This window comes from Nelumbo lutea, chromosome 5, assembly GCF_056320005.1.
Source record: "Nelumbo lutea isolate HS-2025 chromosome 5, American lotus-T2T, whole genome shotgun sequence".
NCBI classification, from domain to species: Eukaryota; Viridiplantae; Streptophyta; class Magnoliopsida; order Proteales; family Nelumbonaceae; genus Nelumbo; species Nelumbo lutea.
In genome coordinates, this window is record NC_142688.1 from 1,254,039 (window position 1) to 1,280,529 (window position 26,491).

The 26,491-nt window shown below is 40.3% G+C and overlaps 1 protein-coding gene and 1 pseudogene across 4 annotated transcripts; both read right to left on the reverse strand.

The window, feature by feature from the left end:
• Positions 1–237: 237 nt before the first annotated feature.
• On the reverse strand, positions 238–4,869 carry LOC148849733 (glutamate receptor 3.6-like; annotated as a pseudogene). Its single transcript, XR_016099971.1, has 6 exons — positions 4,244–4,869; positions 2,737–4,089; positions 2,374–2,651; positions 1,726–1,757; positions 1,237–1,643; positions 238–842 (listed from the first exon to the last, which is right to left on the reverse strand). The product of XR_016099971.1 is annotated as a glutamate receptor 3.6-like (transcript).
• A 4,055-nt stretch (positions 4,870–8,924) lies between these two features.
• On the reverse strand, positions 8,925–24,542 carry LOC148849734 (glutamate receptor 3.6-like). Of its 3 annotated transcripts, XM_088946422.1 has the most exons (7): positions 24,302–24,441; positions 23,725–24,025; positions 22,226–23,577; positions 21,863–22,140; positions 12,040–12,071; positions 11,551–11,957; positions 10,249–10,945 (listed from the first exon to the last, which is right to left on the reverse strand). In XM_088946422.1, exons 2-7 carry the CDS (start codon positions 23,987–23,989, stop codon positions 10,475–10,477), a joined length of 2,805 nt encoding a protein of 934 aa, XP_088802548.1. In that variant the 5' UTR covers positions 23,990–24,025; positions 24,302–24,441; the 3' UTR covers positions 10,249–10,474. The 3 variants fall into 3 exon arrangements, with proteins under 3 accessions (XP_088802550.1, XP_088802548.1, XP_088802549.1); XM_088946424.1 differs by lacking the exon at positions 10,249–10,945 and adding an exon at positions 8,925–9,442 and having other exon boundaries at positions 11,550–11,957; positions 23,725–24,502; XM_088946423.1 differs by having other exon boundaries at positions 23,725–24,542.
• Positions 24,543–26,491: the final 1,949 nt, after the last annotated feature.

The window sequence follows — 26,491 nt, forward strand, 5'->3', positions numbered from 1 at the left end:
TTTCCTATCTGGGTCAACAGGTCAGTGGTTTAACCATCTGGTCAATGGGTCAACAGTTCAATGGTCCGACTGGCGTTGAAAAACACTGCTAAGCGAATCCAATCTTGACCATTAGTAATGGCGTCAATTGGGGAGGTTTAGTCTGAATTAGAGAGTAGATCCAGTTCCAAACCAAACAGACACGTCCAAAATCAACCCAATTATTATTTGATAATATTGGGTCGACCGGATAAACCCTGAATATAATTACAGCATGACAACATTATAATTATATCATGTGAAAAATAGGTTTCAAAAACAACCAAAACTAATACAGACTCGAGCAATTATCAGCTGCAAAATAGTGCTAAATCAGCTGCAATATGTCTGAAGTAATATACACCGGGACCGGGAGGGAGGCTGGTAAAGCTAACAGACTAAGCGAATCCCCAACTCAGATATTGTCGTCCGAAGTCATCTCAAGGTGTCTTTTCCTGGACGCATTTGTTGATCCATCATTGTTTTCACTACAACTTAAGGACCTTATCGATTGCCTTCTCTTGGACCGCGAGCTAGCTCCTCTGGAAGAACACTCAGGCTCTTCAGAGGAATATTGGCTGAACTGGCGTACCGTCGATATAAAATATACAAGGAGGTAAAACAATGCAAGCTAGTCCGCATATGAGAAAGAGGCCCCGGAAGCTCTCGAGCTGAAGTTGGTCTGATCCAATGTCATCTCCTTGTGAATTGCAAGCGCTTCTCCTCAACCACTTTTCATGGATCCTTCGGAGTTCGCCATTCTCTGACAGTGCCAGAATGGCAGTTGACATGTCAACGGCTAAGGGGGAGTCCCTTTGGAAAGCCTATTATGGAAGAAGAATAACAGAGCTTTAAGACAGAAGAACTAATAGGGAAGCCTAGTATACCACCATTCATTTATCATTTATGCAAACAAATCTATTTTGCTTATTTAAAAGTTTGAGCTGACATTGGAGATAAAAATAGGGCATTAGACAACAGAGTTTTTAACATTTAAGACCTCTGTGGCCCTGGACTTACCCCTTGAGCTGACTACTTTTTATTCAAAATCCATCTCACTCCTCAATTTTGTACTATTGTTAATTAACTCTTAACTCCCTCATATTGTTCTAACTTATATATGTATGCCTGCCTGCCTTTAAGAAGATAAATCATAACATTGTCCTGAAAGCATATATAGGGGTCTGATGCAATGATGATTGCTAAAGAATTACTTACAAATCCCCAACCATTTCTGGTAAACTCTTGGCCTACAATAGTGAATTTGCATCGGCTAGAAAGAAAGAGTTCAACATATGCACGCTCATCAACCACAGCAGCAACACCCCCATTCTTGGGACCTGCTTGGAGTGCTCTAGCATATTCTTCTGGTGAATCAAGAGGAACAAGTCGAGATTTGGGGACGTTAAGCTCCTCGTTCAGATAGTTGCCAGTATAAGCACCCTGTTGGACTCCAATGGGTTGGTTGGTTTCTATCAAACTTTCAATTCCTTTTATAGGTGATGATAGTTGTTGCACAGTGAGAATAGATGTCAGATTGGCAGTGTAGCTTGAATTGATAATCAGAACAACAAATAACCAAATGAGTAGCACAAAACGTCCAAGGGCACTGACGGTATTCTCTCCTGCAGAAAACATGAATCAGGTACTGGAGTATTGAGGATAGTGCAGAAAACAAGGTTAACAAAACATCATCGTCGGACTTACTATGTGAGAAGAACAAAGTTGAGAAACTAAACCTGCATGGTGAGAGTAGACAGATAAATTAAACACTGAGATCTTGAGACTTCAAAGACGAAATTCCTACATTAGGCATTGGAAATTGGACTAGTATCCAGCATCTCTTATTTTTCTTAAAGAAAACTTCTCTACTAAAAGGAGGCTTAACTTGTTGCCATATAAGGCATTTTTCCCCTTCATGGGGCAATACAACAAGAGTAGCCCATCCGTCATACCCATAACCCCCAACCCTGGTGACAATGGGATTTGATCCCAAGCCTCTGCTACAGCCCGCCAGAGAAATTACCAACTGATCCAACATAAGGCGATGTTGTCATATAAGTAGATATCATATACCAATGGAAGCTTCTCAGTTCCTCATCTCCGGAATTTTCTACCCTTGCAAATTCAGATAAGCTAACAAGTTCCTTCAAAGTACAAAATGTTGAACAAAACCCATTTTAATGATTAACCTTTAGATGTTACTTACATAAGAAATGCTGTGATAGAGGATGAAAAAGTACATGGGTGTAATTTGATATGGGAAAACAAGAGAGAAAATTGCATGATCCTTATAGCTTATTTTTAAGTTTCCACGCTTGAAGATGAAGTTTGTAAAGATTCTTGGGTGCTTACCATAAAATGGTGGCAACTTGTTTCTTAGGAGGGCCCCGGAAGTCATCATTGATCCTATGCTCCAAAATCCACACAACTGCTCCCACAAGAAGGAAAAGAATACCTGTGGTGCACCACATCATTGGAGTAAATGGCCGCAGAAATGCCCAAGCACTTGAGCTTAGTTTCTTGGCAGGGGCCACAACCACTAGCCCAGACTCAACATATGGCTGTGTGAAATCTACAACCCTTGTCCGGTTTGTGACGATTGCAATGTCACCTATGGCAGCATCAAAAAACTATAAAGAGCAAGTCAGAAAACCAGCAAAAATAATAGCAATAAAAACATTAGTCTACATAAAATATAATGCATTGCATACTCACACCAGTTGTGATCAAATTCACAAGCTCATTGTAGTTGGGGTTCTTCTGACCATCTCCATAAGGGATTAATTTATATGGAACGGCATACGGTAACAAGTTTAGAGCAGCATTAAATACGTCGATGCAATATCCAATCATCTTATCCGAGCCTCTTACTTGTGACACAAATTCAGGGTAGCTGGCTCGGTTAGGAACTCCAATTCTTAATTGCCTTCCATTGTTTGGGAAAACCCATCCACGAGGTATTGTCTTTGTTCGTCCAGGCCAGGTAACATCATAAAGATGCTGATTTGAAGTCGATCGATTAGCTGGCTTTGTGTAAAGAATTTCAGGAGGCACAACTGATAAGCCAGAATAGTTAGACCAGTAACCAATCCTCTGGACGCCTGTGCCTATAACGTTAATGACATCAAAATGCAGGATGAATAAGCGATCTATCTGAATCAAACTGGATTGGACCAGTTAGACCTGTTAGGTTGCTCTGCAAAATTTTTTTCAGCAACAAATTCCCTTCATTAAAGATCCCCATTGCGTTAAGATGCATTCTCCCTCCTTTGGTATCATTTAACCTTGAATCCTTAGAAAATGAAATACTTCCCCCCTGATCTAACAATGCATTAATTGCATGAGCAAGTAGCCATACAGTATCATAAGCTTAGAGGCCATAAGTATTCAATCCAAGATGCCCACCTAGCCTCTTTTTGCCAGAATGGTTGTTCCACCTAGAGACAAAGTTTCTTTTTGGTCCAGATTCTGGTATATGCATACGCAGTGCAATAACTCCTTGGACCAAGTTCAAGGAGACGGAAGGCAGGGGTAAGTACGTATCTAAGACAGTAGATAACCAGTTTGTAGCTATCCAAACATATCCTGAGCCCATCATTCCAAGCTGGTGGGCCACGTCGAATACCTGAAGACCCCAATCAGCATAAGCATGCAGAATAATGACGCGCGGTTCCACTAATATCACCTCAAGCAGTACATCTGTTACATCATTCCGGCTCACTTGCGGGTTCAAAGCAGCTTTATACGATATCTTACAACGCCTCTCAGCAAGTTTATCCCCTAATGCAGCTACCCCATTTCTCCCATGGTCGTCATCAACGAAGACTGCAGTTACCTCTTTCCAACCGTAATAGTCAACTATCTCTGCGACTGCAGCCATCTGGAACAGATCATTCTGTACAGCCCTGACAAAGAAGGGGTATTGAAGTGAAGACAGGGTGGGGTCTGTTGCTGCAAATGATACAAGGGGGACTTGGAGTTTATTTGCAACATGTGAGATTATATGAGTTATAACAGAAGATTGGGGACCAACTATGGCCACAGTATCAGTCTCCATGAATTTTAGAGCTGTAACCAGACAAATTTGAAACACACGGATCATTATCCAAGTGAGATTAATAGATTAATTCAGTTGAGTATCAGAAATCAGAAATGAGATATAGAAAGGGGCAACTAGCATAAGAACCAACAAGACATGAATAGGAAAAGAAGAATTCATTACCCTCAAGAATGTCAAGAAATCCACTATAGCGGGTATCCTGCATGGTAAGGACCAGCTTGGTTCCACCAAGAACAGCGGAATTGGAATTGACATCTTCGACTGCGGCTTCTATTGCAATTTTCGCTACCTTACCGATGGTAGAGTTGAAACTCAAAATAGCTCCAATGTTCACATAGGCTGGTCTTGAAGAAGCATTGGTATTGACCCCATAGGAGAGTGCCACAAAATAACAGACTAGATGGAATAGAAACCACACCATATTCATGGTGAAGTCCAACAATAAACCCCAAGCTATCTCACCCTGGCTCCAAATGCATGAAACGAAGCACAACTCTCCAGTATGAGACTTTAGTGATAACCAATCAAGCGCCCATTAGCATAAAATCTCCAACTAAAGTAAAACAAGAAAGTCTTTCAAGAGCATATGAAGGAAAAAGGGCAATGGATGACCACCCAAAATCCCAACAAGAAGGGGAATAAGCAAAAGGGTATATGAAGAAGAAGAAGAAGAAGAAGATAAAGCAATAAACAAAGCGTAACAGGAGGAGCTGGAGCCCACAGAGTCACTCACCCAAGAGTTGCAGCAGTGGTCGCATTCCCGCTCTCCATTTGAAAGAGGACCGGAATCACCACTCCAGTATCATGGAGGAGGAAATAGGTGGAGTTGATCAGCTGGTCTCCACAACCCTAGTGGAAACAGCGAAGACGTCATCTCAATCACGCGTTTATGTGATTGAAGAAGGCAACGAGAGGAGGATTGAAGAAGAGAAAATCTGAAAACTGTGCCAAGCACCAATTCTAATTTACGGTGCAATTGATGATCATGATACAACGATGACATGGGTTTGAGTGGTGGTGATGGTGCCATCGTGTTCTTGAATCTTGAGTCCATAGAAACCCATAAGAGAAAAACGTGGAAGAAGATGGTGATTGAAATTGCGAGAAAAAAATGACGTATTGGTGGTTGATATGACACATCCACTATCCACAAACGATAAACTGATAAAAGCATGAAAATGATTGTTATTTGGATTTCTCCCTTGTTCTTTTTGCCTGGAAAACGATTAAACGATTCGCTGCTAGAATGCCTAGAAAAAAAAACCTGGGAAGGAAGATTTCATGGAGGTCCATTTTCGTTTTGTTGCATTGCTGAGTCTTCTCCTCATGGTGGACCATGGAGTGCATGTCTCAGTAAAATGTCAAAAAAAGAGTTACAGTCACACTCACACGCGTCCCTTTCAGAAATAGTTAAACATTTTGTTTTCTGTAATAATATAGTTTATTTACTTATAAAAAACTAAATAAAAAAATAACAACAAATGAGAACAATAACATGCGGATTTCCCCTATATGTGACGGGATGCTGTGCTCTCAAAAACTGGTTTAAGACAACACTAGTTTGTTTACAAATTGCAATCCCCTCTTCTCAGCCCCGCCCATCCACCAAAAATTGGGATAAAAATTCATAAGGAATATCTCTTATACATGTATGATAAATTTGAGTATCTATGCTTTTAAGAGTGTGCAGAGGTTTGATTTGCAGTGAATCCCGTTCCTATCATTTAATTTCCTTGTTTAGGCTTCGGTTGGCTTACATTTCAGATCCATCGCTCATCCCTCTCTCTAAATGTATCTCTGTCTACACTCAATGCCACGGGGTTCGATGCAAATGAATCAGATTGGATTTAAATCATAGATATATTCGGTCGAATCTTATAAATGGCGATTCAAATCTGAATATGCTTCAATTCGATTCAAATTCTAAAAATTTTAATAAATTATTAAAAAAATAAACTTTATATAAAAAAAAATAAAAAATATAAGTATTTTTCAATTATCTTCTACATATATATTAGTATATACATGTCTTTTTATAAGTAAATATATTTATAAATACTCAATTTAAACCAAGCTTCAAGCCGAATTTAAGCCCAATATATAGGCTCATTTGCTAATCGAGTTGAGCTCAAGCCCAATAAAACTCGGCTCGTGAAACTTGCGAGCCTAATATTAAATAAATAATAATAATAATAATAATAATAATAATAATAATTATTATTATTATTATTATTATTATTATTATTATTATTATTATTATTATTATTATTATTATTATTATATACATACATGCATACATACATACATATAAATATATAAAATAAATAATTCTTTTTTTTTTTTTAAACTTGGCTTATAATCGAACTCGAGCCGAGCCGAGCTCGAACTTGCGAGCTATGAACCGAATCGAGTTCGAGCTCGAGCTCAAACCTAATACTATTCTTACAAGCTGAGCTCAAATAGTCAAATATTCGACTTGGCTCAGCTCAAATCCACAACTAAGCTTAATATACTATAATCTTGAGTCTAAGAAATATGAAGATTTTGAGCAAGAAAGCCATTTCCCAAGTACTCAGTCATTCGATTTGAATCCTCATAATGACCGACATCTAGATATATTCAAAAGCAAAGCGGGTTAGGGAGACCAACCCATGGGTGGGGGTAGTGGGTAATGGGTATTGAAAAGAACCCCAGCGGCCCCAATCTCAAGTGCCATTTATATACTGCATCCAACTTTGTTGGCCAATATCTCCTTTTCTTTTCTTTCCCTCCTCTATTGCCCAACATGTTGGCTCCAAATGGCCTTGAGCCATGAGATAGAGAGATCATTGAATGGATTCTAATGTTGGGTTTGAGTCTTGTTTGCTGTGGGTGGTTGTCTGCGAGCCCAGCATATAATGCTCTCCTCATAATAAGCAGTTCAAAAGAGAACATATACAAAATAAAGGCACTCTTTTAGTATATGTTTGGCATTGATGTTGTAGATGAGAAAACAGTGCTGTTGATGTGCGGGTTGGAAGCACTGATACCTATTATCCAGTGTCACATCACGTCCCTATTGGCAGCAACAAACTGCAGCTCTAGGAAACGTCAAATTTGACGTTGCTCCAAGCCATGCCTTCTCGATTACCAAGGCATGGCTTGCAGCACTGTTTTTTATGGAAAATGATTCCAAATAAATAGGCATTTCCTGGAACATCGTTTTTCCGACGTGACACTAATGTGCCACCGTTTTCTGGAGCAACGACATCGATGCCAAATAGATGCTTAATTACATACCAAATTCGACTCTTGACAGGGTGAACCACTCGTTTGTAAATTAGTCAATTTCCCCAATTCATTCGTACTAGAACTTCTTTCTTTAATGGATCTTATCTTGAATTATAACAACTAACAAACCATCAGATTAATGTTTCTGAGTTGAGCAGTGTGGGATTTTAATCTCATAAGAGGTTAAATCCAATGGGTTTGATTGGTCAATTACATGAGAAATTGCACATACACACTTGATTGAAAAATTAGCTTTTTTCTTACAAAACTCAATTTTGAACTTGTCCCACATTGGAAAATTATAAGCTTTGTTTTCAGTATTTTAATAGGAGCTGATTTACACTCCTTAGAGATAGTAGAGGGGAGTATGGGGGTTTGATACCGCGCAACGCGCATGCACGCCTATGCATGCGTGTGTGCGGCGCAATGAGGCGCTTTAGAGGCGACTTTGGTTTTGGAGCAATGCTGACCGTTGATCACCGTTGATGAGATCAACAGTCACGATTCGATTGGGTGTGATCAAGAGGCACAATTCAAAGTTAATAGTCATTAATTGTTAATTACTTTTTAAACAGTCACAGTGTTTGAAATTGTGACTGTTCAATGTGCCTTCTCTAAACCAGCACCTATCTTTTCTTCATACATCTTCATAAACTATACGCACCTCAGAGCTTCTCCTCCAAAATTACAGTGACCCCACTTCTTTCAACAAGTAGAACATTGCTTACCCAGGAATTTTGGTGGGTGACTCTGAAGATAGACAATGGGTATATAGTTTTGTGTGAGAAGGAATTTTGGTGGGTGACTCTGAAGATAGACAATGGGTATATAGTTTTGTGTGAGAAGGAATGTCCTGCTTGAGAATCTTTAGGTTAAAGAGTTTTAGCAAGAAAGCCATTTCCCAAGGACTCAGCCAATGGATTTGGATCCTCATAATGACTGGCATCCAATATATGCAAAAGCAAAACGGGTTAGAGAGACCAACGCATGGGTGGGGGGTGGTGGGTATTGAAAAGAACCCCAGTGGCCCCCATCTCGTCCCATTTATATACAGCATCCAACTTTGTCGGCCAATATCTCCTTTTTCTTTTCTATTCTTTTCCTCCTCTATTTCCCAACATGTAGAGATGTTTTCTCTACACAGCCATGAGATAGAGAGACCATTGAATGGATTATAATGTTGGGTTTGAGTCTTATTTTCTGTGGGTGGTGGTCTGCGAGCCCAACATATAATGCTCCCAGCTCTCCTCAAAAGCAGTTAAGAAGAGAACAGATACAAAAGAAAGGCGTCCTTTAATTGCATACCAAGTTCGACTCTTAACAGGGTGAACCACTCGTTTGTCAACTAGTCAATTTCCCCAACTCATTCGTACCAGAACTTCTTTCTTTAATGGATCTTATCTTGAATTATAACAACTAACAAGCCATCAGATTACTTTACTGTTTCTGAGCTGAGCAGAACATCGCTTACCCAGGAATTTTGGTGGGTGACTCAGAATCAGAAGATAGACAACGGATATATAGAAACATTTTTGTGTGAGAAGGAATGTCCTGCTTGAGAAATACATTTATAAGACTTCCAACTATACTCAGAGTAGGGACTGACCAACTCACAGGTGAAAATACAACCGTATAGACAATCAAATTAACTGCCAATGTTGGTACTGTCATTCTGCAAAATTTCTCTTTCTCTTCTCTTGGGCTCTCTCTCCAGTGCATCTTCCTTGTCACTGCCATTTGAAGTCGCATCTGATTGTCTTCTCTCAGACCTGGTCTTTGAATGTTCTTCCTTCTCATCAGCAAAGGATAAGAATGTCTTGATGTGCCTAGCTCCGGGAAAGTAACGAGTAAACTTCCTTATCATCAAGAATAAGTATATAAAGAGAGCAACAAAAAATGCAAGGCCACATATCAGGAAAAGTCCCCAGAAGCTCTTGAGGTGAAGTTGGTTGGATTCAAGTTCGTTATCATCCAAACTGCAAGCACTTCTCTTCAGCCACTTGTCATGGATCCTTTGAAGATCTCCGTTTTCTGATAGTGCCAGAACTGCAGTTGACATATCAACTGCTATAGGAGAGTTCCGTGGGAATGGCCTGGTAAGAAATAGATTTAAAAGTAAAATATAAATAAAAAGATACCAAAGTAGAAAAAACTAACATGTCCCTCATCTTCAACAACCCACAAGATCAAATAATCATTACTATGATTTTACATGGAAAGATGGCATCAGTTGTTCATCAAAGGATCCAACTTGAAATCCAATAGGGTCATCAGTTGTTCTCAAGCTCTCAATTCCTTTTATGGGTGAAGATAGTTTTTGTGCTGTGAGTATCGAGGTCAGACTTGCAGTATAGCTTGAGTTGATGATCAGAGCCACAAAAAGCCATATGATGAGCACAAATCTGCCAAAGGGAGCTCTCTTTAAGTCTCTTAATAAAGATCAAGAGAATTTGAGACAACTTATGAGACTTTAAAAGGATAGGAGAAAGGTCATCAGGTTGGGCCTTACCGCAGCCCAACTCAACCCTAAGTCAACTTTGGGTTTGATTGAATTGGGTTATGGATAGGGGGGCTCAAGACCTCAACCTAACCTAACCTGGCCTCACTTGCACCCCTATCTGGGACTCGGATTGGCTAGTCGATTTCTTCTCCAAACTGTGATTGATAACAGTGTTTAAAACTTGGTCCGGATGTTCAATTGTTTTTCCTCTTTGGGTCAACAGGTCAGTGGTTCAACCATCTGATCAATGGGCCAACAGTTCAATGGACCGACTGGCGTTGAAAAACACCGCTAAGGGAATCAAACCTTGATCATTAGTAATGGCGTCAATTGGTGGGGTTCAGTCTGAATTAGAGTAGACCCGATCCCAAAACCAGTTCCAAGCCAGACAGCCACATCCAAAATCAACCCAATCATTAATTGATATTATTGGGTCCACCTGATAAGACCCGATTAAATAACATTACAATTATATCATCAGAAAAATAGGTTTCAAAAACAACCAAAACTAGTACAGACCCGAGTAATTATCAGCTGCAAAATTGTGCTAAATCAGCTGCAATGTCTGAAGTAATATACACTGGGAGACCTGGTAAAACAAACAGACTAAGCTAATTCCCAACTCAAATACTGTTGTCCGAAGTCATTTCAAGGTGTCTTTTCCGGGACGCATTTGTTGATCCATCATTGCTTTCACTACAATTTATGGACCTTATCGATTGCCTTCTCTTGGACCTCCTCTTTATTTCCTCTTCTTTTTCATCAATAAATGACAGAAACGATTGGATGCGTCCATATCGCGATCCACCTCCTCTAGAAGAACCCTCAGGCTCTTCAGAGGAATGTTGGCGGAACAGGCGTACAGCCGATATAAAATATACAAGGAGGGAAATAATGCAAGCTAGTCCGCATATGAGAAAGAGGCCCTGGAAGCTCTCGAGTTGAAGTTGGTCTGATCCAATGTCAGCTCCTTGTGAATTGCAAGCGCTTCTCCTCAACCACTTTTCATGGATCCTTTGAAGTTCGCCATTCTCTGACAGTGACAGAATGGCAGTTGACATGTCAACGGCTAAGGGGGAGTCCCTTCGGAAAGCCTAGTATGGAATGAAGAATAACAAAGCTTTAAGACAGAAGAACTAATAGGGAAAGCATAGTATACCACCATGATTTATCATTTATGCATACAAAGCAATTTTGCTTATTTAAAAGTTTGAGCTGACATTGGAGATAAATATAGGACATTAGACGAGAGTTTTTAACTTTTAGGAACCCTGTGGCCCTGACTTACCCCTTGATTTTTTGCCCTTTTCAAACTTTAAAGCTCAGTTTGGAAGGAATACAAATACAAATTTGTAGAGTGCAAAACCTTGTATTTTGCATGTATTTGTACCATACATATTTGCATTTGTACTCCTTCCAAACTGAGCCTAAATTTCACTAACATACATGGAATAATAGGATCATTAAGGATATTAACATATTTATATTTTGGCATAGCCATTACATGCATTTAATCTTCAAAATTTTATGGATTTTATATCAATTTCATCTTTTTAACTTTTTATCATTAAATTATCCTGTCTACTATATATATTATGTTTGTGTGTGTACGTATGTATGTAAGAAGATAAATCATAACATTGTTCTGAAAGCATATATAGGGGTCTGATGCAATGATGTTTATTAAAGAATTACTTACAAATCCCCAACCATTTCTGGTAAACTCTTGGCCTACAATAGTGAACTTGCATCGGCTAGAAAGGAAGAGTTCAACATATGCACGCTCATCAACCACAGCAGCAACACCCCCATTCTTGGGACCTGCTTGGAGTGCTCTAGCATATTCTTCTGGTGAATCAAGAGGAACAAGTCGAGACTTAGGGATGCTAAGCTCCTCATTCAGATAGTTCCCAGTATAAGCACCCTGTTGGACTCCAATGGGTTGGTTGGTTGCTATCAAGCTTTCAATTCCTTTTATAGGTGATGATAGTTGTTGCACTGTGAGAATTGATGTCAGATACGCTTTATAGCTTGAATTGATAATCAGAACCACAAATAACCAAATGAGTAGCACAAAACGTCCAAGGGCACTGACGGTATTCTCTCCTGCAGAAAACATGAATTTAGTACAGGGGTATTGAGAATAGTGAAGAAAACATGGTTAACAAAACATCATCATCGGACTTACTATGTGATGAGAACAAAGTCGAGAGGCTAAACCTGCATGGTGAGAGCAGAATGATAAATTAAACACTGAGATCTTGAGACTTCAAAGATGATTTTTTTTTTATTTTTGCTCAGTGAAAGGAAATTCCATTAATATAAACAGAATTACAGAAATTACCAATTAAAAGTAGCCTCAGCTACCCCATTATAATTAACATCATTCTTACAACTGAGCCCAAAAACATTGATCCTATTTACCCCTTGTTTACCTAGCTGGTCTGCAAATCCATTTGCTGCTCTTGGAATCCACTGAATTGATAATTGCATGTTCTTGGATTGGCTTTTAATCTTTCTTATGTCATTTCTGAATAGCCAGGGTATTCTTTCATTTTGCTTTAGCCAACTGATAATCACCAACCAGCTTTCTCACCCCCATCTCCTTAGCTTTTTGTATCCCATAAACCACTGCTTTCAGTTCAACTGTAGTGGACTTTCCATTCTGATGGGGCCTGAAAACAATCCAATCACAACTCTGTCATTTCGCATCACCCCTCCAATTACAGCTCTTCCTGGGTTACCAAAACTACTGCCATCAAAGTTTAATTTGAGAAAACCTGGTTCCGGGGGTTCCCACTCCTACAAAATCTTCTTTTTTGCTGATGAAGAGGAAGCAACTGTCCTCCAATTCCTGTTATATCGTCCACCATAGAATCTGAAAAAAAAAAATTCAGAGTTTTCACCCAAGAAGTCACCTTCATTACGATACTTTCTAACAGTTCTTCCTTGCTTCTTTTCTTTTCTTCAAATATTCTCAGATTTCTTTCCTCCCACAGCACCTATAGAACTGCTGCCCTTGTGCACCTCCATAGTGTTCTCTCTCTTCACTTTGGCCATCTGAAAGTGGATGGCTCAAACAGCCTTTCCAAGCTCACCGGGGTGTCCCACCTGCATCCAAATAGACAGAAGAACCAACCCCAAATACTGCTAGCAAGAGAACAGGAAACAAGAATGTGAAAGGCATTCTCACCATTGGACTCACACAAACAGCACCAATTTGGTGAAAGGCACCACCCAGGTTTCTTCCTCTGCATCAGATCACAGGTATTAATTGCACAATGATAGACCTCCCAACAAAAAGCACCCACTTTGTGGGGAATAGGTCGACACCAAACTTCTTGTATAGGGAACGGTACACCACGTTGGGCAGGAGAAGACAAGGACTTGAGAAAGGAGGCACAGCTGAAAGCTCCGGAAGGTTGAGGAGCCCAAATCCTTGTATCTTGTTTAGAAGTGTCTAGAGACACCCCATTGAGCAGCTGGAGTAGAGAAGACAAAGAAGCCAACTCTGACTCCCTAACATTTCTGCTAAGTCCCAGGTTCCAGGCTAGACCAGACAAGGATGGGAAAGGGACAAGGAAATCAGCAACCGACCTGCCTTTGAGGGAAGAGAGAGCAAAGATTGAAGGGAACGAGGTTTTTAAAGAAGAGTCACCCACCCATAAATCTTCCCAGAATTTGATTTTGTTATCTAAATTGAGGTCAAACCTGATATGATTGAGGAACAAAGGGATGAGTTTGTGAATTGCCTTCCAAGGTGAATAGCTGAGGCCCTATTAGATACTCTAGCATCCCAACTATTCTCAGAGAGCCCATGTATATTGGTTACAACTTTGTGACAAAGCCTGTCTATCTCGCATGGGAATCTCCACAACCACTTGCCCAACAAAGCCTCATTCCTTTCCTTCAATCTTCCTAGTCCCGAACTTCCCAATTCCTTCCTTCTAGTCACTACTTCCCATCTAACTAGATGATCTCTCTTCCTCTCATCCGGTTCCCACAAAAAATCCCTCATTATCTTCTCTAATTTCTTCCCAATAGTTTGAGGCATGCTAAACATCGAGAGGTAATAAACTGGAAGATTTGCTAAGGTAGCCCTAATAAGAGTGATCCTGCCCCCCGAAGAAACATAATTTCTCTTCCAAGCAGCTATCATCTTCTCAAATCTCTCCACCATCGGCTCCCAAAATCCTAAGTTTTTTGGATTTGCACCTAGGGGGGTCCTAGATATTTTAATGGCCACTCACTCTGCATGCAGCCTAATTCCCCTGCCCACAAATTGACTTCTTCTTGGGTTAAATTGATCCCAACTACCACACTCTTGTTGAGATTCACCTTCAGATTTGTCACCTTTTTTTTATTTTTGATAAGTAATAAGATAAATTTCATTAATAGAGAATTAATGCAATTACAAGCTTCCCATGGAGAGGCATGAGCTGCGTCCTCTCCTAACAGCAGGAAGAAAGACAAAAAGAAAACAGATAACAGAAAACAGAAAACAGAAAACAGAAAACAGGAAACAGATTCAATCTACAATTGAGCCCAATATAAGCTTTCCCTGGTTACCCCTTGCTTTGCAAGACCATCAGCCATAGTGTTCGTCACCTTTTTGAACAAGCTAACCTACATCCTTAGGTTCCTTGCACCCAACTCATTTCCAGTTTCACAAAAAATGATGTCATCCGCAAATTCGAGATGAGTTACCACCACACTCTCCCCTCCTACTCTTCATCCCTTCAGAATACCCATCTCATCCGCCTTTGAGATCAGCCTACTAAGCACCTCTGCTAAGGTAGTGAAGAGAAAGGGGGAACCTTGTCTCACTCCTATTCTAGCCATAGTTGTCAAGGCGTCTCACCTAGGCGACTAGGCGCCCTTGGCTGGGCGCCTCGCCCAAACACCTTGGCTTTTAGCAACTAGGTGCCCGCCTAGGCGCCAAAAATGACAAGGTAGGCACCTTTTATAATATCATTTATATTGTTGTATCTTATTAATGTATGTGTTCATACATTTCATTATATGCTATATATATATATATATATATATATCAATTAGACTTTGTTTTAATGTTTTACTATTGAAATTTAAAAGATCTAAGGGTTTTGAGAAGAGAAAAAGAAAGAAAGAAAGAAAAAAGAAAGAGGAAAGAAAGAATAGAATAATAAAGTTCTTTTTTCTATTCTCTCTCTTTAATTAAATAAAACAGAAACTCCATCCTTGTTTTTTTTCTATTTTACTTTCCATCTTGAATATTTATCATATAAAGTTAATAACCTTCTTTAGCTGCTAATTAATATGAATTTGCTCTATTAAATACTTATTATAGTAGTATTATTTTTGAAAATAATGAAATTAATATATGTAAAAAATCTTTATCTTTTAGGTGTGATGATTTGCCACATTTTTAGAGGAAATTTAATGTTCTTAATAAAGAGAATTGCTATTTTTTCAATTAACATACATGCTGAATGGTATATAAAACTAGGAAACTAGCCAAAAGTTAGTTTTTTATATTATAATTTTTTTATCGCCTAGGCACCCGCCTAGGTGACTAGGCGCCCCAGTGTCACCCAGAATTGCCAAGATGCCTTGAAAACTATGCTTCTAGCATCAAAGAAGTCCCTTAACTTCGTTGACCAATACTGAGAAATGGCAAGACTGTAGACATCCTTTGATCAACCTGCACCACCTTGCTCCAAATCCACACTTCCTCAGTGCCTCCAACAAAAACTCCCAATCCACAAAATCATATTCTTTCTCTAAGTCTAAATCCCACACAATTCCTTTCTTTCCAGATTTGTTGTTAGTATTTGGTCCAAGATTTGCCTTTCTTGGATGAAAGCCCCTTAATAATTGTAGGCAGGACCTTTTTTAGTCTCAGGGAGAGGACCTTGGCTAGAATTTTATATTGGATTGTTATCAAGCTGATGGCCTGAAATCCTTGGGATGGCAGGCTCCAAGTTTCTTTAGAATCAGTGCAATGAAGGTAGCAATAACACCTCTACAGACAATTCCTCTATGATAAAAATCCTCAAGAACTTTCTTTTTTTTTTTATAAATGAGTAAGATTTTATTAAACCAGCAAATAAGAGTTGCATGCAACCCATGGAAAGGCACGAGATGCAACCTTTCCTTTAAAGCTAGTTACAGAATTGTAAGTACAAAAGAAATTACACAGAAGCCCAAAATAAAGTATCCTGGAGAACCCCTTGTTTTGCAAGTGAATCAGCCATTGAGTTTGTTGATCTGCCTACCCACTGAATTCTGATTGTCATATTCCTTGTTAACCATTTAACCTTTTTGAGAAGATCTCTAAAACCCCAAATCACAATGTCTGGATCCTTCAGCCAACCCACTATCACCTGGGAATCCCGTTCAATAATCAGATGCTCCATGCCTAGCTGGTTTGCAAGCCGAATTCCTTGTACAGCAGCAAGTAATTCGGCCCTTAAAGAGTCTCCCACACCCGTAGGACATAAATACAAAGATATAATGCCACTATCTTTGTTTCTCAGCACTCCTCCTATGCCTAAAGGTCTTGGATTTCCTCGGCTACTTCCATCAAAGTTCAGCTTGATAAACTCCTCCCCTGGTGGCATCCATTGAACCCCATGTTTGTCCTTCCTGGTAAAAGTATTAGCCACTGCTAACCAGCTTCTCCATAGGTCATCAAAAGAGTATGCATCAAAAAGCTTTAGAGTTTTCAGCCACTGAATTGCCTTTGTCAAAATACATTCTTTAACTTCTGAGAAGCTCCATTCTTTTTCACAAAAGATTCTAGTGTTCCTTTCTTCCCAAATTGTCCACAACAAAGCTGCTCCTATGCACTTCCACATAATGCCTTAGCTCGTAAATCCAATCCCAACAGTCTTGATAGAAAGCCATCGTGAATCCATTGGGCCCAAGTGCCTTAGCTCAATCATTGAGAACATTGCTTCTTCCACTTCAGTAGAAGTTCAGGACTGTTATCAGTCTTGAACCCTAATGGATTTCAGGTTCGAAAATAAGAAGAAAGGTAAAGAGAAGAAAGGAGGAAGAGGGAGGAGAAGCAGTAGAACACAAGAGTTGAAAGGAGGAGCAGAAGCTTCATGTTCTGCTGCTGCCACTTTAATTAATACTTATAGGTTATGCTCATTAAATGGAAATGACAGATCTGCCCTTAGTCTTTACATAACAAATAGAGCAAAATAAGACTAAAATAAATAACAACTGAAACAACTAAATGACCAACAGCTAACCCTAGGAAGACTAGAACACCTTCTACCCTACAAACACAATGGGACCGTAGCTGTGGGGCCCACATCAGTGTTCTCTACAACTTCATTTTCCTCAAACATTCTCTCCAAATTTCTGCTCACCAGCTCTTCTAGAACTGGCCACTCTAAACCTTCCAACTTCCATCTTTCTAAAGTAGGCCTTTTAAGAATTGATTTAAAGTGATCCACCAAAGCCTTAGCAATCACATCTTGATTAGTTAAAGTGGGCCTGTACCGGTGTTTTATTCTATGTTTAATTTTTTTTTTAAAACCGATTCAGAGGGGTCGGTTTAAGTCTATGCTACCCTCTGACCTGATACAACCCCTGTAGGGCGTATCGGGAAGCTCCCGGCACGATATGTATCGACCAATACGGGCTGATACGTATCAATACTTTGAACCTTGGTTCCACTTTTCAGTTCTAACTGAGAAATCTGATTTTTTCTTCTTCTCCCATTTGCAACCATGTGGAAAAATTCAGTGTTCCCATCCCCTTCTTTAATCCAACGCACTCTTAATTTCTACTTCCAGGTTATTTCTTCTCTCAAAAGTGTAGTTTCCAATTCTCCTTTCAACTTTAGTCTCTCCTCCTTCTCTCTTGACTCTAGAGCCCTTACCTCCTTTCTATTGATCTCCCCAATTCTACTTATCAGCATTGCCTTCCCATTCATCTTGTGGGTTATCTTCCTTCCACCACTTCTTGACCTTTTGTACAAACTCCGGGACTGTGAGCCACATATTTTCGCATCTAAATGGTTTCAGCCCCTCTCCCCTTACTCCTTGTTGGATGCAAATCGACCAATGATCCGAGGTGATTCTGGGTAACATTCTGCTTACCACATTATTCCAATGTTCCTCCCGATCCAAAGATAAGAGGAATCTGTCCAATTTTGAGCATAAAGGATTTTCTTGACAATTAGTCCATGTGAATCTTAGTTGACCACTTTCGATCTCCTTAAGCTCAAAGGTTTCAATAAAATTATTGAACCTCCTCATGCTGGTGGATACTCTTTGTCTCAGCTTGTTTGATTCATTAGGATATATTATCACATTAAAATCACCCCCCAAGCACCACGGGCCCTGCCATAGTCCTCTCATGTCTACTAGTTCTTCCCACAATTCATTTCTTTCCCTGTACGAATTAGGTCCATAAACATTTGTGAGCACCCAAGTGCAACTGTCATCTACCTTCCTTAATTTTACGGACACTAAGAATCTTCCTATTAAATCCTCCACACACTCCATTGTCTCTTCATTCCACATGGTGACTATCCCTCCTGAAGCACCGCAAGGAGCCAATGAGCCATAGCCCAACCTATCCTATTGCCTCCCCAAAAATTTCTTACCCACCTTCTATCAATATCCTGAGCCTTTGACTCTTGTATCATTACAATGTCTGGCTTCTCTCTCCTCAATACTTCCTTTACAAGCCTTCTTTTTGTTGCTCTCACCAACCCTCTGACGTTCCAACTCACTATCTTCATTTTACCTTGGTGTCAACTCCCCTTTACCCTTCCCAGTCTCTTCATCGTCCTTTTCTCCTCCCACTACTCTCACATTCCTTAACCCTCTTACCCCAATAGCTTCTTAGTTTTTCCACTTCCCTAGATTTTCTCTTTCCTATTTTACCCTAGTTGGCCTTCATCTTCATTTGGGTTTTGGCCAAAAGCATCTTAGAGATTTTCAATCCCATCCTCTCTGCCCATTTCATTAATGGGATTTCCTCGTCTGATTGACCTTCTCCTAGGCTTTTCACCTCTGTTTCCTCCCCTCCACCTTCACTTCCTTATCTACACAAGGCTAACTTCTCTACATTTTCCTTTAGTACACCTTCCTCTCCTCTCCCACTTAGGTCTCCATTCCCTATTTCTCCACCCTTGGCACATTCAATATACTAGGGCTCTCTAAAGCCATGGTTTGCATATGTAGGATCTGTAGAGACAAAGCCATCACCATTAGTAACCATAAGCAAATTCACAGAGTTACTTGAAATACCTTGTACCCCTGGGGTGGAGGAGGAAGGACTCGAGGTGGGGATCTCTAACTAAAGTCCTAATACTCGACTCAGCAAGTGCTTTTATTAGGGAGTATTCTGGCCAAATCACATGGGATTGACCTAGTGTGGGATCTTTACTCTTGCTTGGTGTTTTTGTATTTGTCTCCTGGTTCAAACCTTTCACTATTTCAATATTCCTCTATGCTTGTAACTAAGTCTAGTCTAAGTTCCTCTCCCTTGGATGCGGATCATCAACTTTATCTAAGTGAACTTGAAACAAAGAAGGTTTGGAGTTCGACTGGGCCTAAGGAGTAAGGTCTAGTCAGAGGTTGAAGAAGGCTTCTAGATTAAGATCCTCAAAAATCTATTCGATGGTTCCCCCTTGTTCTTGTTCACTTTCACCATAGAAGTTTCCTTACGAGCTAGTAGACTTAAACTCCTCTTCTGAAATCTGAATTACTTTCATCATAATCACTTTCGTCGAGATGCTCCTAGCGATTTCTGGAGAATCTCGAATTTGGACGTTCATCCTCTCGCCTCTGTTGCACCCTCCAAATCAGGTTGATCTGCTCTATGGAAGTGCTTGAACGGACTGGAGACGATTATAGACCAATTCTTTTGTCTATTGTCTCTTCAGTTGACAGGCTCACATGCTTACTAAAGTTAGCATGTGTTGGTCCACCCTCCTCCCAACTAGCCACCTGGTCAGTTCTTCTTTCGGTTCGCTCCAATGGGTCAAGTAATTTCAAAAAGGCTTGTCTTCCCTTAATATAGTCAAACCCCACTTCATTTGCCCCACAATTTGAGTGAATTTCTTTTTCTAGACACCGATCCACCCAGGAGCCTAACACATTGTCTTCCACCACAACACTCCTCTCAAGTTGTCTGCTTGCATGGACATCTACCTCCTTTCTTTCTCCTCCACATGTCACCCATCTAGCCACATCATCTTCGTCTTCAACCTTTGAGCTTCCCCTCCACAATGTTGCTTCCAGTTCCAATGCAACCCAAATCCTTCTCCACGTACCTTCAACCAGCAAGTCAAAGGATCGAGAGATGGCTTCAAGCTTGGTCCCTACGATTCTCAATTCAACCGCCTTCAGATTCATCTTTTTGTAAGAGATGAGAGCACCACCAAAGGCTACTACGATCTTCTCCAACAGAGGTTTGCGCCATAAGATAAAAGGTAACCCTATCAGTTTGAGACAGAAACTTCCATCATTAAAGCTCTTCGAGTTACAGAAACAACATGAATTTTCAACCAATATGGTGCCCTTTTTGAGTTTCGATGGTGGTGAAACCTACCTCCTCAAAGCCCACATCCAAGACGGCCTTGTTCTCCTCAAACGGCATGAGAATAGTCTTCTACTTCAGCCCCAGTTTGTTTGAGACTTCTTCCAGTACTAATTTCCAATCCTTTACCCTGCACTTCGCATTGAGCACTACTTTTTCCCCCAATCTTCGCTTCCCCCTTCTAACAGTATCTTGGGTACCGTAGTTGAGATAGCAACCAAAACAATCTCAGCTTCATCTAGCCCTTCATCTAATCCCAACTTTTCTAGTCTCTTCCTTCTCTCCTTCATTTCCTCATTCGAAACCACCCTATCTTCCTTCTTCCTTTCCTCCGAGTGTTTCTGTTTCTCCTGCTTTCTACTTCTTTATCATCCATATCTTGGTTACCATTTGATACATTTCATTAGGTATCCCAGTCCACCATGCTAGGTTTTTACCTTCCAGTATGATGACCATTTGCTCTCTTTCCTTTTCAAATCTTTCTTCCAATGTTACGAACCATCCTTTTGAGTTTCTTTTCCTATTGGCTATGTAGGTTTTACTTGATAGTCTCAAGGTGTCTCTCCACTCTACTAACCAACTTACATTCGTTGCTTCATCGAGAAAGCATTGAAGCTAGGAAATCGCTGACCCTACAAGGTAAATTCTTCCTTTTCCACCTTCCTTGATCTTCACTTTGATCTATTTTTTTATGGAAAACCTCTTCCATCAATAGTTCCTTTGACTCCACCTTGATATATTTTGTCCAAAGTCTGCCAATTTGAAAACGCCATCAATAGAAATCAACAAATTTGCGGGCTTGAGATCTCGATGAATGATCAAATTCTTGTGACAGGAATCAACACCAAGCAATATCTGAATCATCCACCTCTTGATCTCCCCAACAGGGATCCTTCAAAGATGAAATTCCTACATCAGGCATTGGCAATTGGACTAGTATCCAACATTTCTTTTATTTTTCTTGAAGAAACTTCTCTACTAAAAGGAGTCTTAACTTGTTGTCATATAAGGTTTTCTTCCCTTCATGGGGCCATACAACAAGAGTAGCCCATCTGCCATACCAATAACCCCAAACCTGGTGACAACGGGATTTGATCCCAAGTCTCTACTACAACCTACGAGAGAAATTACCAACTGGTCCAACATAAGTTGATGTTATCATATAATTAGATATCATATCCCAATGCAAGCTACTCAGTTTCTCATCTCCAGAATCATGTACCCTTGCAAATTCAAATAAACTGACAAGTTCCTTCAAAGTACAAAATGTTGAACAAAACCCATTTTTAATGATTAACCTTTAGATGTTTACTTACATAAGAAATGTTGTGAATGAGGAAGAAAAAATGCATGAATGTAATTTGATATGGGAGAAAAAAGAGAGAAAATTGCATGATCGTTATAGCTTATTTTTAAGTTTCCACGCTTGAAAATGAAGTTTGTAAAGATTCTTGGGTGCTTACCATAAAATGGTGGCAACTTGTTTCTTAGGAGGGCCCCTGAAGTCATCATTGATCCTATGCTCCAAAATCCACACAACTACTCCCACAAGAAGGAAAAGAATACCTATGATGCACCACATCATTGGAGTAAATGGCCGCAGAAATGCCCAAACACTTGAGCTTAGTTTCTTGGCAGGGACCACAACCACTAGCCCAGACTCAATATACGGCTGTGTGAAATCTACAACCCTTGTCCGGTTTGTGACGATTGCAATGTCACCTATGGCAGCATCAAAAAACTATAAAGAGCAAGTCAGAAAACCAGCAAAAATAATAGCATTAAAAACACTAGTCTACATAAAATATAATGCATTGCATACTCACACCAGTTGTGATCAAATTCACAAGCTCATTGTAGTTGGGGTTCTTCTGACCATCTCCATAAGGGATTAATTTATATGGAACGGCATACGGTAACAAGTTTAGAGCAGCATTAAAGACATCGATGCAATACCCAATCATCTTATCCGAGCCTCTTACTTGTGACACAAATTCAGGGTAGCTGGCTCGGTTAGGAACTCCAATTCTTAATTGCCTTCCATTGTTTGGGAAAACCCATCCACGAGGTTTTGTCTTTGTTCCTCCAGGCCAGGTGACATCATAAAGATGCTGATTTGAAGTCAATCGATTAGCTGGCTTTGTGTAAAGAATTTCCGGAGGCACAACTGATAAGCCAGAATAGTTAGACCAGTAACCAATCCTCTGGACCCCTGTGCCTATAACGTTAATGACATCAAATGCAGGATGAATAAGCGATCTATCTGAATCAAACTGGATTGGACCAGTTAGACCTGTTAGGTTGCTCTGCAAGATTTTTTTCAGCAACAAATTCCCTTCATTAAAGATCCTCATTGCGTTAAGATGCATTCTCCCTCCTTTGGTATCATTTAACCTTGAATCCTTAGAAAATGAAATACTTCCCCCCTGATCTAACAATGCATTAATTGCATGAGCAAGTAGCCATACAGTATCATAAGCATAGAGGCCACAAGTATTCAATCCAAGATGCCCACCTAGCCTCTTTTCGCTAGAAAGGTTGTTCCACCTAGAGACAAAGTTTCTTTTTGGTCCAGAATCTGGTATATGCATACGCAGTGCAAGAACTCCTTGGACCAAGTTCAAGGAGACGGAAGGCAGGGGTAAGTACGTATCTAAGACAGTAGATAACCAGTTTGTAGCTATCCAAACATATCCTGAGCCCATCATTCCAAGCTGGTGGGCCACGTCGAATACCTGAAGACCCCAATCAGCATAAGCATGCAGAATAATGACGCGCGGTTCCATTAATGTCACCTTAAGCAGTACATCTGTTATATCATTCCAGCTCACTTGCGGGTTCAAAGCAGCTTTATACGATATCTTACAACGCCTCTCAGCAAGTTTATCCCCTAATGCAGCTACCCCATTTCTCCCATGGTCGTCATCAACGAAGACTGCAGTTACCTCTTTCCAACCGTAATAGTCAACTACCTCTGCGACTGCAACCATCTGGAACAGATCATTCGGTACAGCCCTGACAAAGAAGGGGTATTGAAGTGAAGACAGGGTGGGGTCTGTTGCTGCAAATGATACAAGGGGGACTTGGAGTTCATTTGCAACATGTGAGATCATATGAGTTATAACAGAAGATTGGGGACCAACTATGGCCACAGTATCAGTCTCCATGAATTTTAGAGCTGTAACCAGACAAGTTTGAAATACACGGATCATTATCCAAGTGAGATTAATAGATTAATTCAGTTGAGTATCAGAAATGAGATATAGAAAGGGGCAACTAGCATAAGAACCAACAAGACATGAATAGGAAAAGAAGAAATCATTACCCTCAAGAATACCAAGAAATCCACTATAGCGGGTATCCTGCATGGTAAGGACCAGTTTGGTTCCGCCAAGAACAGCGGAATTGGAATTGACATCTTCGACTGCGGCCTCTATTGCAATTTTCGCTACCTTACCGATGGTAGAGTTGAAACTCAAAATAGCTCCAATGTTCACATAGGCTGGTCTTGAAGAAGCATTCGTATAGACCCCATAGGAGAGTGCCACGAAATAACAGACTAGATGGAGTAGAAACCACACCATATTCATGGTGAAGTCCAACAATAAACCCCAAGCAATCTCACCCTGGCTCCAAATGCATGAAACGAAGCACAACTCTCCAGTATGAGACTTAAGTGATAACCAATCAAGCGCCCATTAGCGTAAAATCTCTAACTAAAGTAAAACAAGAAAGTCTTTCAAGAGCATATGAAGGAAAAAGGGCAATGGATGACCACCCAAAATCCCAACAAGAAGGGGAATAAGCAAAAGGGTATATGAAGAAGAAGAAGAAGAAGAAGAAGAAGATAAAGCAATAAACAAAGCGTAACAGAAGGAGCTGGAGCCCACAGAGTCACTCACCCAAGAGTTGCAGCAGTGGTCGCATTCCCGCTCTCAATCACGCGTTTATGTGATTGAAGAAGGCAACGATAAGAGGAGTGAAGAAGAGAAAATCTGAAAACTGTGCCAAGCACCAATTCTAATTTATGGTGCAATTGATGATCATGATACAACGATGACATGGGTTTGAGTGGTGGTGATGGTGCCATCGTGTTGAAAATAGATGGTGATTGAAATGGAGAGAACTGGTGGTTTATATGACGTATCCACTCTCCACAAACCATAAGATTATGAAAATGAGTAGGGTAATTTTGAGTTCACATCGTCTGCATCCGAGATTCGGAAATTTTCTACATCCACGAATGAGAAAGCACCACGTCACTTATAAGTTTCAAGAGTAACGGAGTCCAGGTTTAACGGACGTTGGTAAAATCCGCCCAAATCCCAATCCCTTTTCTTGTCTGGACTCGAAAGTCCTTTTCCCCTCACTTTCCTTCGCTCTCTCCCTACCTTCTCTCTCCTCTCAGGCTCTCACAACTTATCACCGTCCAGCGTCCACCGTTACTGGTGCGCCGTCGGAACTCTCTCTCTTCCTTGCAATCGGCAACCCAACCCTCCATCTAGTGTCGCCACTGCAAAAATAAACATAGGAATGCTCCCTACAAAATGATTTTTCATATTCCTCACTAGATTCAGTTGATCGAAGATTCGTATACCTCTAATCTTAGGTGGAATCCGACAAGCTAACTTACTCCTATTCTGATCAATGAATGTTAGCAGCTTGCATTGGTTGATCTCTAAGGTGATTGGGGTTGAGAGCTTGTTTTTGCTAAAATCCATCTTGTTGCAATCTTACTATCTCAGTTGTATTGCTACCTGAAAAAAAAATCCTGAGGAGTTTTTGCTTGCCAAATAAGCTTTTGATGGATCGTGGAAGAGATCTCATCAACTGTTTGTTATATAGATTGCTCTTCTCGAGGTTTTCAACTTGAATTTCTACCTAGGCAAGCATGGGGGCCAAAAGGATTGTGCCACTAAGAAATTTCTCTCATATCTGAATTCAAAACAAGATCAACTTTCTAGCAATTTTGTGAAACAAAAGCGTTATCTAAAGCGATTTTTGTGCGGTGCAATGAGGTACTTTAGAGGCGCACTTTGCGCGTGCCCGCATGGCTCACAAAGGACGGCTTTGGTTTTGGTGCGATGCTGACCGTTGATCATTGTTGATGAGATCAACGGTCACGATTCGATCAGGTGTAGTCATTAACTGTTAATTACTTTTTAAACTGTGACTATTCAAGGTGCATTGTCTGAACCAGCACCTACCTTTTCTTCATACATCTTCATAAACTATTTAAGGAGCATGAATCAGACTCCAAAAACACACATTTTTGAAATCCACTTCTCTCTCTCTGTTCGGTCTGCTACAGTCTCACAGAAGGTTTCTCCGGAGATTCTTCAACTTTGTTGGTTGTAGATTCTCGCCCATGGGAACGGATTTGCCTATAACACAACAACAAACTCAATGAAACTAAGTGGGGGCAAATAACGTTCTAAAGGCAGTGTCTTCAGACACGCCTTAGAGCTTCTCCTCCAAAGTTACAGTGACCCCATTTTCCAACAGTTGCGATGGATCGGACAACAGTGTTGGGTTAAAGGAGAATGGAGAGAGAGAGAGAGAGGTGGGAACTGGGAAGAGAAAACGATTGAGGGGAGAATGAAGGCGGGATTTAATAGACTTCAACTTTTTTTTGAATCCAGGCTCCCGTTAACCGTTTGGACTCCGTTAAGTTATGATTAATAAGATGGAGTGACGTGGCCTTTTCTTATTCATCTGTAACCTGAATGCAGACGATGTGAACTCGGTAATTTTGGATTCTTCCTTGTTCTTTTCCCTGGAAAATGATTAACGATTAAACAGGAACAAATCAATGAAACAATTAGTAAAATAGAGGTCCTTTTTCCTTTTGTTGCATCATCGTGTCTTCTCCTCGAGTCTGGATCTGCTCTTCACTCAGCGCGCCTCACAACAACCTCAGGGCGTTTCCTGGCGGCACATTGGGAATATCTCCCATACTTGTATATATTATTGATGGAGAGATGTTCCTGATACATGGTGAGATGTGGTTATAAGGTCCGCTTGAGAGACTCTGTGAGGAGCAAATCTCAATTCATTCTCCTCATGGTGGACTGTGATCCATGTCTCAGTAA